The 15,662-nt window shown below is 39.8% G+C and overlaps 1 protein-coding gene across 7 annotated transcripts in view; it reads right to left on the bottom strand.

Moving 5' to 3' along the window:
• LOC121321761 (calcium uptake protein 1, mitochondrial-like) overlaps positions 1-15,662 on the bottom strand; it is a 38,885-nt gene that overhangs the window by 8,618 nt on the left and 14,605 nt on the right. For 2 of the 7 annotated variants that reach the window (XM_041260902.1, XM_041260901.1), the window contains exons 5-9: positions 12,625-12,668; positions 9,593-9,616; positions 9,022-9,033; positions 3,585-3,593; positions 1,695-1,809 (exon numbers count right to left, since the gene is read on the bottom strand). In XM_041260902.1, the coding sequence (XP_041116836.1) occupies positions 1,695-1,809; positions 3,585-3,593; positions 9,022-9,033; positions 9,593-9,616; positions 12,625-12,668 (204 nt within the window). The remainder of the gene's footprint in view (positions 1-1,694; positions 1,810-3,584; positions 3,594-9,021; positions 9,034-9,592; positions 9,617-12,624; positions 12,669-15,662) is intronic. The other 5 variants (XM_041260904.1, XM_041260905.1, XM_041260906.1 and 2 more) reach the window with 5 other exon arrangements.

Raw genomic sequence — 15,662 nt, 5'->3', positions numbered from 1 at the left:
GGAGGTTGTTGTTTTTTTTCAGGGGCTGTCAGTAAACATTTTGAAACCAGCCATCAGTTTGATATGTCTAATTGCTGGTTTATTTTGCTTTTTTAAATATGGCAACTAATTAAAAACGAGACACATGCTTACATTCTGCATTCCTCAATGCCAAATAAAGAAGGTGAATTCTGTACCCAAGCTTTCAGCTCTACTGTCCTTAACCATAAGTGTAATACATTTTATACAGTGTATGCTTGCTGTTTTTGATGAGATCCCTGCAACAACAATTTCCAGCGATTTTGGATGTGCTGTTTTTTCTCCCCCCAAACTCAATTTAACACTCTATGTAAATGCTTTCAATTGCTTTGATTCTGATTAATTTGTGCTTCCTAAGTGCATGCATCAATTGAATTAAACTGTTGTATGCTTAATATCCATCAATAGACAGAGGGGCATTGGGGTCTAAGATAATGATGCAAATTCAGACAGCCTTTTTAACTCCACGTTAAACTGACTATTATTCAGGGATTGGAAATACAGAGGGGCTAGGGATCCACCTAAAGAAAAAATCCTCCTTTTAACAGGTAGAATTGGTATTCTGCGGAGGGGGGTCTTTTACCACACACCTTTCATTTTTAAAGGATAGAGATGAATAGGAATGGCCTTAATGACCACGTTCTGTATCTGGCACCCCCTTGCCCTCTGCCCGTCCTGGCTTGACCAATCCTGTATTAGGAGCTGGTCTGCAGCCAGTGGAGGCAGGGACTGCGTGACTCAGTCCCAACTGTCATTTCTGTTGGCTATTAATCCTCAATGCCAGAACCAAATTAATAATCTGGACCTAAAATATGTACCCTACCTGACAGCTGTGCTGCTTGACAGAGCAATCAGGCATAATTTACTCTTGCGCATATCACATCTATGTAAGGAGGACAGTTTCATGTCACTCTCTCGCCCTCTCAGAGTCTGTGCTACGAGTTTAGAAGCACAAGAAAACCAAGAACCAGCAAGGGCCAAGTATTTATTCTTTCTCTTGCAGCCATGCTAAGTGATATTCTTTGGAATCAAAGAGATCCAAGTGCTTAAAAAAAAAAAAAAAAAAGGATTTATCAAATGAGGGGGAATTTAACTTAGAATTGTTAAAAAATGTGGTTTTCTCTAAACTAGCATTTTGTACTAGAGATCAATAGAGTACCTACACGTTTTTGTCGCCGTCTTTATTACAGGCGTATGTATAACTTCAAAGCAGAGGATCACATAGTCTCTCTAATTCTCTCCAAGCATCTGCTGGTTCATCAACATTAAACAGCACAGCCTCCCTCATTTCAGAAAGGCTGCAGTTGTGTCTGTAACTCTTCTACCCGCTGTCGTAACTTCATTTTTGTGGTTCCACTAAGGTGACATGTTTAAGCATGTCTCCTCTGAAGCACTTTAGTTCAAGGAAAAGAAATTGAAGTGTGTGTGTGTGTGTGTGTGTGTGTGTGTGTGTGTAGATTGTTTAAATTTTAATAAAGCTACACACTGTGCAGTAACACTCACTTAATAAAAATTTTTGGTAATTGTACATACAGGCTTGTTAGGACAGTGATGAATCAGAGTGTTCTTGTCTGTGTGTGTGTGTGTGTGTGTGTGTGTGTGCAAGCACGCTCACCAAGCATGGGGAAGTGTTACAAGTCATTAAGTCCCATTTATCACCCAGCATTGCTACTTACTGGAGAGAACGGTGGTGAGGAATATGTAATCTGCAAAGGAGATGAGCCCGCACTCGCCCAGACTGTGAAATATACTGTCCTCGTCTGCAAACTTCTCTCGCTCCTGGGAAAGCTTCTGTTATGGCATGAACAAGAAAACAAAAAAAACAAAAAACAAAAACAGAAAAAATAAAAAGTTAGCACAGCAGTTAGCAGACAGTAAAAAACACATGATTATCACCAACAACGGTGCAAGGTAACCCCATTCTCAAATAAAAAAAAAAAAAAAAAAAAAAAAAAAAAAAAAAAAAAAAAAAAACTTTTCAACTTCCCCCACACATTAGTAGTTATAATCTCTGGTACTGAAGATCCAATGGGCTCCCTTTTCATCTGTGCATCAAAGTTACTGTAGACAGTGTCTCAGTAGTCAACCTCTTGAAGTACCTGCTGTACTTTCATGGTTCCCTACCTAAAACAGGCATGACAAACACCAAAATACCTCCCTCCTAAAATCTGCCTACATTGGTGAACAGTTTGAATATCTAGGATTTTATTATAAGAAAAAAAAAAAATGCTGACTGCTCCACTGAAAAAAAAAAAAATTCCTGGGATTTATAACTGTGTTTTTTCCTTCATTTCTGCATTTCTTAGAAACAACATCAAATCAGAATTCAGGCTATTGTCAATCCTGTAGTGTTTAATTCATAGTGGTCCGCACCTTGAAAGCTTACTGGTTAAAGCATGCACATGTCACTGCTCAGGTGTCCACGGCTACCGCTTGTGTTTGAAGTACCTGGTGTACAAGACACTTTGACCAGTAATTGTTAGAACCTCCCTCTAGATCAAGCACTGCTCTGAGCTCATCTACCCACTCCAAAGCACTGCATACAACATCACTGAGCACATTTTCCGTACTCTGCAGAACACAGTCTAAGAAGTCAGATCATTCTGAGGGGGGCATTAAACATTAAAACACTATAAACACTGTCTGGACATTGCTTGCGCAAATTAAATGACATTTGCAAGCAACTCAAGGGCTTTTTAAAGATCTAAGAACCAGTGTTAAAAAAAAAAGGAAAGTTTAAAATCATTCTGCTAAAGCTTGCTGACATCTGTTACTCTGCAGTTCTCATATGTATAGTGTCATATATAAGCTCCCTCAGTATCCAGGAAATGTTGAAGAAATGCCAGGAGCAAAATAACAAGCACTGTAGATCAACTCAAATGCAACATCCTATAGGAGTGGGAGATAACCCTACACTTCCACTATTCATGGGATCATAATAACCTTGACGGAGACATTAAGCATTGTGTGGCTTGCCTAACCTACTGTATAAATGACAGTCCTGTAGCCAGACAGCTCCACCACAAGATGCACTCTTGAGCTTGACAACCAGTATAAATCTAAATGCACACTGTAACATCTCCACAGAGCAGAACAGATGGGGCATCCCAGTTCTAATATATTCAGGTCAGCATCACTCTCCCTCCAGAAAACATACCTGCCAGCCTCGACATAAAGAGGGCTACGTGCTTGGCAATGCAACCAGCACATTTGATAAAACAGGGGGGAGGGATCTGCAAATGTTTGCAAAACAGTAGTTGACTCTTCTTTTTTCATTCAGCGCTTTAAGAGTGCAAACAGTTACACTTACAGAAGGCTCTACAGAAACACAGGAGAATAAAGAGAGAAATAGAAAGAGAAACACACAACAAAAACATGCAATGCAAAAACATGTCATACAGCAGGCCAGACAAGGAAAGATGCAACTTTGTACAGGAAAAGACTATAGAGGACGGTAACTACTGCACACTCCCCCACACGCTGAACCCCCACCCCCACCCCCTCCGGCACACACACTGCATGCCAAGGTCTGGTTTGAGCACAGACCCCCCCCCCCAGTTGGTTACCTCTGTGTGCTGTGGATTCCATTAGAGGAGGGGAAGGAAAGAAAACTGATTAAAATCACAAACTTACAACAAAGAGAGAAACATTTACAGGCGATAGCGGCAACTGCTAGCAATAGGCCAGCATTGTATTTGCTGAGAAAGCTCACGGATAAAGTGGAAACTCATTACACTGCATTCACTGACCACTCTAGTATAAAAAAGGAAAAATAAACCAATCCTAAAAAATGAATCTCTCGTACCGGTGTTAGCAGCATTATCACTGCTGGTATTACCAGTGTTAGCAGCATTGTCACTGCTGGTATTACCAGTGTTAGCAGCATTATCCTGCTGGTATTACCAGTGTTAGCAGCATTATCACCAGTGTTAGCAGCATTATCCTGCTGGTATTACCAGTGTTAGCAGCAGCATTGTCACTGCTGGTATTACCAGTGTTAGCAGCATTATCACGCTGCTGGTATTACCAGTGTTAGCAGCATTATCGCTGCTGGTATTACCAGTGTTAGCAGCATTATCCTGCTGGTATTACCAGTGTTAGCAGCATTATCACTGCTGGTATTACCAGTGTTAGCAGCATTATCGCTGCTGGTATTACCAGTGTTAGCAGCATTATCGCTGCTGGTATTACCAGTGTTAGCAGCATTATCGCTGCTGGTATTACCAGTGTTAGCAGCATTGTCACTGCTGGTATTACCAGTGTTAGCAGCATTGTCGCTGCTGGTATTACCGGTGTTAGCAGCATTATCGCTGCTGGTATTACCGGTGTTAGCAGCATTGTCGCTGCTGGTATTACCAGTGTTAGCAGCATTGTCGCTGCTGGTATTACCAGTGTTAGCAGCATTGTCGCTGCTGGTATTACCAGTGTTAGCAGCATTGTCGCTGCTGGTATTACCAGTGTTAGCAGCATTGTCGCTGCTGGTATTACCAGTGTTAGCAGCATTGTCGCTGCTGGTATTACCAGTGTTAGCAGCATTGTCACTGCTGGTATTACCAGTGTTAGCAGCATTGTCACTGCTGGTATTACCAGTGTTAGCAGCATTGTCGCTGCCGGTATTACCAGTGTTAGCAGCATTGTCGCTGCTGGTATTACCAGTGTTAGCAGCATTGTCAGCTGCTGGTATTACCAGTGTTAGCAGCATTGTCCAGTGTTAGCTGCTGGTATTACCAGTGTTAGCAGCAGCATTGTCGCTGCTGGTATTACCAGTGTTAGCAGCATTGTCGCTGCTGGTATTACCAGTGTTAGCAGCATTGTCGCTGCTGGTATTACCAGTGTTAGCAGCATTGTCGCTGCTGGTATTACCAGTGTTAGCAGCATTATCGCTGCTGGTATTACCGGTGTTAGCAGCATTATCGCTGCTGGTATTACCAGTGTTAGCAGCATTGTCGCTGCTGGTATTACCAGTGTTAGCAGCATTATCGCTGCTGGTATTACCAGTGTTAGCAGCATTGCATTACCAGTGTTAGCAGCATTATCGCTGCTGGTATTACCAGTGTTAGCAGCATTGTCACTGCTGGTATTACCAGTGTTAGCAGCATTATCGCTGCCGGTATTACCAGTGTTAGCAGCATTATCGCTGCTGGCATTACCAGTGTTAGCAGCATTATCGCTGCTGGTATTACCAGTGTTAGCAGCATTATCCTGCTGGTATTACCGGTGTTAGCAGCATTATCGCTGGTCCCTTTTTCATTGCACTTTGGAGGTTACTTTGCTGCTGCCTAGTGTCTGATCACAGAGGTAATTAGGAGCCTCTTCAGCACAATGAAATGAGGGCATGTACTTTAGAAATAATAATAATAATTAAAACTATTGCCATCAAAAGTCTGAATGCCCATGCATTAACTTCAGCTGCTTGTACAGTATCAATAAGCAATGATCTAGGAATATTCTGCATCACTTTTCATAAAGCAGAATCTTAGGGCCACAGCTGGAAGGATACATGATGTGAAAGGTGCTTCACAAACACCTCTTTTACTACACTGTGCAGAAATCAATACTAACTCTGTGTGACCCTTGGTTGGTCATTCTCATCTGCTGGGACTGAACTGAACATTTAATCTGCTGCAAAGCAGGCCCAGGGTCATGTTTTGCTTTGTGATAATTCAACCTCTACCACCTTGTTTCACTTCTTATTTTCCCTCCCAATCCAGAGGTTGAGATACAGGTCTCCCCGGTGGCTCATACAGTAAAAGCACTGCAGTTTGGAGTTCAGAGCGAGAGCTTGTCTGGGGACACACATGGAGCGCTGCATTGGCCTGTGCGTTCCCACTGTCTGGGGAGAATAGTCTACTGGGTGCTAGTTTCCCACATCATGCTTCAGCTGGTTCAGGCATCTGAGGAGCCTAAAATCATTTTCTGTTGCCGTTATTAGGGGCCCTTAAAAATCAACGTATCACGAGTCATTTTTTCTGGTGGTGAAATGTGTTTGGTTTGTTTTTGTTCAGAAAACACTAAATAAAATCCTGTAACAAAAACATATTACACAAATCCAAATGTATTATTAATTTTTTTTTAGTGTTTCAAGAGTTCATCCAGCTGACTGATCTAGAGCACTAACTCCAGGGCTTTGTGGACAGACTGTGATGTTAAATCAATGGGTTGTTTTCTCCTCAGTAAGATCCAATCCCTCTTATCTTGAGCCGCACCACTAGCTGTAGAGAGTGGATGCACACAAAACAATGTCTTTTACCCAGCAATCCCCCTGAAGGCTTTCTTTCAAACTTTCTCGATTAAATGTTTTTTCCTCTCTTTGTGTACTTAGACTGGTATATGTGCAGAGTCTAAAATAAGTTACGGAAATTGAATTACCATGATAGGTGGTGATACGTACATGTGAGACACCTCAAATCTACCTTAGAAGGTGCTTTAAATTAAATATCCCTTGACTTTTTCTATATATTTTTTTTTAACTTGTAACAAATACAACACAGGTGGAATATGGTTTCAAAGTAACCTGCGTAGTGAATATTACACTTTGGTATACTTTTACTATGGGACACTTTTATAAGGGTATTTAGTGTTCCAGACTAGGGTTTCTTTTCATCACCTGTGCTGCCAAAACACAGAAAGCTTGTATCTGTGGAAATTGCTGCTACAAAGTTCAAATGCTTAACACTGTATTATTAAAATTTTAAGTAAAAGAACATGAACAACTATATCGTGCTGGTAGTAGATTTCCAACCATAGACCCATTTGGTTTTTCTTTTATCTCCGCACAGGCATCTATGATCGATGTTTGCAGCAGCAGCAGTTGCTTATCATTTCAGAAATTTGGCAGAACAGAAGACAAAGAAAAATGTTTTAATAAGGCATAGTCTTGCCTGTTTCTGAAAATGGATTTTAAAAATTGCACACTATTCCCCCCTGCCATTACATTTCAAGAGAAAACTGGTTGCAGGGAATCTGCCATGATTGTTATCACTCGGGCTAGGTAAAGGGCAAACACATTAGATTTTCTCTTGAGGCAATAACAATAATAAAAATAGCACCAGGCGTTGCTGGAACCTGATACGAGACATACATTAAAAAAAAACAAAAAAAACACAAACACGTTTTGCTATATAATAACCACCCTAAGCTTGTACTAAACATCCTGCTCACTTAAATGTTTTTTTCAATCAGACAAACAATGGCCATATTGGACATTTAATTCATTTTCTGAGTGTATTCTACAGGATCCAGACACACCTACGGCAACAGCAGCACCATATAGTGTTCTCAGTGGTCTAATCAGACTTATTACAGTGAATGAGCACATCTTCAGTTACTTCCGTTAGCCACACCAGGCATGTGAATATTGATGAAAACAGCAAATGAGGTGTTCTCATGAGCCTAGGGAAAACAGCACTGCTATAATGTCTAACACAGAGGGTATAAATCCAACTTAAAAGTATAGGTAACTGCTGAGCAAACATAATTATAGAGGTGGCAATTGTTGTCGTATAACATTGCGGCAGCAGCACTCATAAATACAGTTTAGAAGTCGTCAGCTAGGAACGATGTACTCGATGATTCACACTTCTGTTTTGTGAAATAGTATGTGCACATTCAATCCTAAAACCACCATCTGCAATACACCTCTAAAACAACAATTAGGGTTATTGTCATGAACCACAGGGCTACAGTACTTTTCCCCCATTGATGCAACTAGTTGTGTACGATAAGAGTTCAGCTATTATTATTTGAATCAGCACAATTCTATGCATTGCAAATATTGATTAGTATTCTGCATACTTATGTAGAATATAAAGTCAATTTAAACTGTATATTGGCAGCCATATTCCTCATATGAGTGTGCCACCTTTGCTAGGTGGTATGTCAGCAGTATGCAGAATACTAAAAATCCCTTTTTGCAGTATATGGAGCATACTGGTGGAATTCTCCTAACAGGACAGGGCAAGAGATACTTTGTTGTTTACATGAGATTTCTGCCCATACGTGTTATCACTCAGCTCAGCACACAATCAAGGTTGCATGTAAACAGGGGGATTCTAGAAGAACGACACATTCCATATACAGAGTTTATATTCCACACACTGCATTACGCAGGAAAACCAAGTGCATGTAAGCGTACTGTTTGTGACTCGTGACAACATATTTAGACGTTTGCCCACCCCCCTTCCGTCCGTCAGATTGGAAAAGGAATATTTATTATTTTCTGAAAACAAAATACAGATAAGGTTACAGGGATGGTACAAAGACTGGCATCCTCTGGAGCAACACCTGCAGCATTCCACTAGTGATGAGCAACATGACGACTTCAGCAGAACTGTGCCACAGAACTTGGTATATTCTGCGTTTACTTAATGATTATTTAAGTGCCTATCAGTCCAGGTTTTTGTTTTTATAAATTCATTTTTAATCTACTTTTTTTATTTTTTTTTATTTGTAGTGCAGACTGCAGAGAAGTGATTTGGTGGTAGTCTTGAGAACACTGTCATGTTGACCATCGCTAACACCAACTTGACGTCAGTCTTTCCTGGAGTCTCAGGCAGTGGGAGCAAAGCATGCTGGGCAGGAGCAGTGGCGCAAGAAGCAGGGAAACAGATGCCTGTTTTTATAATGGATTGGTCTGGCACTTTCAAAACCGACAGGGGGGCAGGTCAAAGTTAAGTTGACATGTTCAGCTAACAAATAAAAAGATAAATACAAAAAAAAACCCCAAAAAAACAAACAGCGCAACGAATAATTTCAATTAGTCTACATTATAAATTGTATAATATATTAAACAGAAATTGCTAGCTGATGCTTATCCTCACAAAATGTATCCTTACGAGTATTTTAAGTGAGAAGCGCTGGATGAATGTCCATGCTTCCCCACGGATTCTGAAAGTGCTTCTTGTCCCTTTATGGGGAGAGGAGGGGAGGGATGAACTTTATACTGATGGGTCAGAGACAGTGCACACTGGCCAAACATACATGCTTAGTTCACACGCCCCATACCTGCCAAAAATCCTGATGGGAGGGTGAGGGCGGTACAGGAGGAAGGGGAGAGAGAAGTGAAGAGAACAGGGATTCGTTGGTTATGAAAACAAGAGAGCAGCACACGAAAAACAAAACACAAAATCGGAACCGTCACATAGACAAACAGGGAAAGCTGTTGTGGAGGGGGGGGGACAAACCAAAAAACCAGGGCTGGAAACAGCTGATCTTGTGTTGAAACCAGTCGTCTTGAGCTCACCTCAAACAAAGTAGAGACAGACACACTTTACTGTTGAACGGTCCTTGTATACTGTATAGAGGAAACATGGATTCTTACATGTACAAGTATGCCTAATGTTACTCCAGTGGCATCAGCAATACATTCTCCACTGGTAAATCCTTAATGTTAACAATGCTATTAGTAATAGCAACACACTTTTAGCAGCTACAACTGAGAATAGTGTCCTGGCTTTATTAGTGTGCTGCATTAATAATAAAACACACACTTCACTTATATTATACTCTAATACAACATTAGAGCAGTAATTCATAATTCTTATACTTTATTAACAAAAAAATAAAAACAACTAACTTTTATACTGTGCCTTCCATTCGTCTGGAAGCATGTATTAAAAAAGGAAGAAAGGTTGTTTAAATTCCTTTCTCAAAAAAGGAGTACCATTACTGTTTGCTTTATGAAAACCCAGTTGCTCTCAGTAGAACAGGTTGACTGGTTTCTGATAGGTTTCTTAACAGTTTATTTATATATCCAAAACACTTTTCCCATTGATGAGACAAAGAACAGCCTTTCCTCTTTGTCAAATTCGAATTGCTTACCAGCAAACCTCTGTAGATTTGGTACCGGTACTGGTAAAGGGGTCTGTGGATAATCCAGTACTAGCTTGCCTTGTATCAAACTGTAAATCGATAATGATTGTCACGATATAAAAATGGTCTACAGGTCCTCTTCTAATAAAGTGCTCATTCTGGAACTTTCTTTCCAGTTGTGCTGAGTGGAGGTTGAGATTGGTAGCCCCCCTTCCCCCCCAGTGTTAAAGGCAAGAGAGACAGTACAGAAAGCTGAGGATGCAACGCCAACAGTTAAATGGTCACAAATAGAGGGAAATCCAGGGGGTTGGGAATGGAGGGGGGTCTGTAGAAGAAAACAACATTAGAAGCAGGCTGTGAAGTCCATGGGACAGGTTAGGCTTGACCGTTTGTTTGCTGGATGTTAAAAAGCATAATATGCCTGCTAAAACATGTTTGTAGAAGTCTCGACTGTACAGCACTGTAGTACTGAGACGTGGTTCCCCCTCTTTACTATGCCCAAGCAGTGCTCCAATGAGGCCCATGTTAGAAACGGACAGGATTATAAGAGGGCTTATGGTAGAGGTTTACTAAAGCTGTACACCAACTCAGTGCAGCCTAGCTAGAAATGGTTCTATTACTGTAAAACAATGGCCCTCCATACATTCTAAAAGGAAACCCATAACTATCAGGGTTGGAAATAAGAATACCATTGCACAGCAGTATGGTCTATTCCACTAGTTTAATTGTGAACTTAATTAGCCACTGCGTATAGAGAACAAGTTCAGGAGTGTCGAACTGGGTATCTATTCTCGGGTTTACTGGCTGGTTAGAGCAGAGCTGGTGACCTCTTATCTAAGGCAACAAATCCAGCTGGCAACACAGAATGCAACACGTACAGCCTGTAACTTTGGACATTTCTTTAAGTTTCCACTATACAAGCGGGTGAATCCTGTTCATAATAAGCACTTCTAAAGCCGGCTGTTGAAATAGCTGAGAGGTATGACACAGAACAAGATTTCACTTTAGGTCCGACCAGCAACAAGTCACATTCTGCAACTTGTATTATCAGCGTGGCTGCAATTCACAATTTTCTTTTTTTACCACGTGCACCTCTCCCATACAAAATCTAGATACGAGAGGCTAATTAAAACACAAGAGAATGAAAAAACAAAATACGTCCACATAGATTCCTGCTAAAGCATTTGTCTGTTTTAAAAACTAATCCAAAGCCGAACCAAAACACCTGCAAACGATTAAAATATCATTTAAAAAGATTACTAGAAATACTGTGTTTTTTCATCTTGAGTGGGATATCTTCTGGGCAAACTTGCAATGGCTCTTATGTAAATTGATTGTCTTTTCTCATTTGGACAGATGATTTGATTTTGCAAGTAATGCTGCATAATGCGGAAAATAATTGAAACCGACCTGGTATACCCTTTTATGGGAATTGTAATCATGCCTGTAAAATCATAGCACTACTCACAGATCACAATTGCAACTAATTTTCTTGTGAACTACTGCCAAGCAATTCCCAGTATTGTGAATGTATTGTGTGTCTTTTGTACTTTACTGAAAATCAAAAAAAAATAAGGGGCAGTGATTCACGTTTTTTAAAAAATGGCCAATAAGAGAAGCTTATTATCTTTGCTTTTCCACTTGTTTTGTATATAAGCAATGAACCTCAAACATATTTAAACATTTATTTTTAAAAAGGCGTAGGTTTTGAAATCCATTTCAATTAAGCTACTCTTAATTAGATTCTGTGCCTCTAAACGTACAGCAGAGTCTGAAGGTACAGTGCTATAGAGCAGCCCTCTGTGCCATGTTGGTCCATATGTATTCAAGTCTCCCTGTGCTCCCTGCGCTGTACGCGGTGTCCAGATGGAACAGCATGTGTTGAGTGGGGATCTAACTGCACAGACAGTCTATGTTTGCCAAAGAATACATAACATGATATTATGAGGGCTGGAAACTCTTACTAGTCCTGTGTTTCCAAACCTTAAACCTTGGGTATGCCCTGGGTATGTTCTCATACCATGTAATGCCTATTTTCTCAATGTCAAATATACTGGACACTGTGCAGGTTTAAACATAAGGTGTAATACTGAATGAATGACCATGTGCCAGGAATTTCAGCAGTCAGGTCCCTGATGAATCTCACTGCTCTGATGACAGTGTGGATAAGTCTCACCTGAGCCTGGAGGTTTACTAACAGAGAGCTGTTTCATGCAGGATCTTTGGTCTGATTGCTCAAACCCTGGTCTAGATAGCATATAAATAGCATACTTAACTGAGGGTTGTTCTGAAACCCATGACTCATGCAGGTTTCTAACCCAGATATGTGCGGACCAACCATGAAGGACAGTAATGCTTTCAAGCAACGTGATGGCTTTTACCTTTCACCTTTGCCTCCCACTACAATAAACAAGCTTTTGTCTTTTTTTGCATGCACACACATTTTTTATATATATATATATATATATATATATATATATATATATATATATATATATATATATATATATATATATTAGTAATATATTAAGTCCAGGTCTCTCATTGAAGGATTTCAAACTATGTAAATTCAGTTGTTCCTGGAATCTGGAAGCATCAATTGACAGTAGACCTGTCTCTGTATTATACGCTCCATCAAAACAACAACTTAATTGAGAATAATTATTTAATTTGCAAAACCTGTTTCTTGGGGGGGAGAAACAAGAGTGATCACCAGTCTGAATTAAATCACCTGGTTCTTTGCTCGTTCTTTTAAATAAGAAACAGAAATATTAAAGCTCCTCTAATACTGCTTACCTTGCCATCGTATCTCTTCACCAAGAACTGATCCAGCCCCAGATCTATAAAACAAAACAAAACAAAACACACATGAAATAAATGATCATACACACAAGTGATAACAAAAACAGGGATGGACTCCTATTGCATAGCAGTTACACCCATTCCAGGTTTTAACATGTGTTTGATTGGTTTTAACATGTTTAGAGGCAGTACATTAATAACTTCAGTAACCAAAAGGGTACAAAATATACCACAGCAGAGCTACAAATGTGCCTGACAGTGAATGCACCACTTATTGCTCTCCTGCATATGGAATAAGGAATCATGACCTGGCAATGATGCTCACTTTCAAGAACAGTCAAAGAACCAGCAAGAATGGAGCAGCCACCCCACCCAAAGTGACTTGAATAAAAATGAGTTTTCATACCTCACTCCTGCCTCACTACAGTTTACAAATGAATACAGAAATTCAGTGCGCTGCCCTGGCTAGCTCCTACATATTGACGTAACATTCACAGGTTGGTTTGGAAAACTGCCAAACTAACGCTGTGCTTCTGCTGAACAAGCGAGTCAAAGAGCAATTAGCCCTCAAAAGGCAAGCAGTGTGTAAATGTCGTTTTGATTCACATTTTAAAAACAGTCCTCTTAACCTTTTGTGCTGATTGTAATTTGTTCTGCTTTTTTTTTTTTGCACTTCTTTGCTCAGTAGCATTTTTTTTGTTTTTCTCCCCCCATGCCATGCAAGAGCTAAATTAGCCAAATTATAGCTATAGCTCTGCTATAGTATTTCATGTCCTGTTCTGAAGATTCAAGCTTGAGGTTGGCTAGAAATCAGGTAAATGTTAAACTCACAAACTACAGAAACACAAATTAAGAACAAAAAGAAAACCAAAATCTAAAGTGAAACGGAAAAAAAGAAGCTATTCAGCAGCAAGACAATAATCTCTTGAAATCTCCTCCCACGAGTTTTAAATGAGTTTGGAAAGGTAGCATTAACTTTATAACCAAAATGTACCCGATAAGACCTCTAGTGCGCAGCTTCATGTGTCAGCATTAGGGGACTGAAGACTCCACTAATGGAATTTATTAAGCTGTCAAGCAGGTGTATAGGATTTTGGAGTAATGGAAACTTCTGCTCTCTTTACTAAATATAGCTGGTTTATAACTGATGGCCAACCTCATAAACAGGTCTCTCCAAGGCACCAAGACTTAAGACATGCCAAAAGTTGGGAGTTGCTTTAGACAGGGAGACAGCAAGAGTCAATTTGCCAACTAAAGAACTAAGGCAGCTTTATAAAGCATGTTACTTTAATTTTGCACAACCAAGAAATGCTACCCAAGCTATTTAGGATACCCAAGTTTAATCACAATTGGAGGAGTGATTGGAGATATATATATATATATATATATATATATATATATATATATATATATATATATATATATATATATATATATTATAGAGCATGTATTATAAACTGGTGCACAAAAAAGTGTTTTTGTGTTCGTCGTTTGTGTGTATACCATTTAATGGGAGAGAATTTGACAGGGAGCATCACAGAAGGGTGAAGGCATGTTTATATCCAGTTGCTAAAACCCATTTCTGCTCCTGTGAGCTACAGCTACATAACATGCAAGCTTCAGATAACTGAGTCTCAGCAGTATGCAGCTGCTGCTGGTTTTATCACTTTGAAATCCCATGTCTTAATGCTGCCACCTTGAGCAAGCATGATTAAAATTTATCCTTTGAACAATGTGCCACGTTTCTTCCATGAACCGCTCTGAGTAGCTTTATACTAGCTAGTAAACTAATGTTATTCCACTCTAAAAACAAGCATGTCAGTAACACTAATCCCCCTCCACAAATGTAAATAAATTACAATGAAAACTGTGATGACCATCACTTGTAAAAGCCTACAGAAGCGTACAGAATTAGCAAATCTTGTTTTCTTCAAAATTTGATATATACTGTACATATGTAAAAATGACATCGAGACAGGTGGGTGAACGGACAGACACCCAATCAATATGCTCATAATCTGATACTGTTACTAACTTATGCTAAATAATTCTATTACTGAGTTTCATGAAAATTGGATAAGCGGATTTTGTTCCCTTGTAGGACATAATCAGCCTGTGCTTTTCTTGTTGTGTCTTTTATAAAGAGCTTTTATATAGTAATATCACATAACCAGGAAGCTAAACAGCTCAAACAACCATGCAAAAGATCTTCCAGTTTGCTGTTACATCCCTCCCCCATTAAATCTCCACATCAACATACATACATACATACATACATACATACACACACACACACAGATAGAAGGCATCAAAACAAAACAGCCCACTCCTGAACCAAGCCACCTGTTCTCAGCCCTTAAAAAAGCAAATTAATCAGATGCCAGAGCTTAGTGTGTATACCACGCTTAAACAGAAATATTCATCTGCCATCTGACTTAACTTAATATGCAAGTCGAGAATCATTGCATAGAATGCAAGTCTGGTGACACTATCTGAAAAGACTTGTGGTGACGCTCCTCAGGTTGCAAGGATGTGACTGAATGATCAATCCAGACTGCGGCAGTGGTGACACAGCGGGAGCTTCAATACTAGTACAGATCAAACCCAAAACACTACACTACACTATTTTTCTTGTAACATTTTCAGCTCCTTCATGCCCTACATACACCAGGACTAATTCAATATACTAGGATTTCCCTCTACTGCAGTTATGGCAGTGGAGATGAATGCTATTAAAAGGCTCCCCAGCTGAAACTCTTTTTAAAAATTGCAACACTGTATTTCAGTACGCTCGCTTCGGTGAGTGGCATGTAGGTGGTGAAATCAGAGGTGTGGCTCATCTGTTAGCCTCAGAGCTGGATTTTCAGTTTCTGTTTATTACAATGGCTCCAATTACTTTTTTTGTTTGTTTGTTTAGACCTTCTGAAGTTTTCCCTGCAGTACTGAAAGTGAGGATCACATCAATTCTAAATAGTGGCGTTTCTAAATTCCCCCCACTGTTGAGAAAACCAGCATTTACGACACTGCGAGAG

Source organism: Polyodon spathula, chromosome 10 (assembly GCF_017654505.1).
Source record: "Polyodon spathula isolate WHYD16114869_AA chromosome 10, ASM1765450v1, whole genome shotgun sequence".
Classification (NCBI taxonomy): domain Eukaryota; kingdom Metazoa; phylum Chordata; class Actinopteri; order Acipenseriformes; family Polyodontidae; genus Polyodon; species Polyodon spathula.
This window is presented reverse-complemented; position numbering and strand designations above follow the sequence as displayed.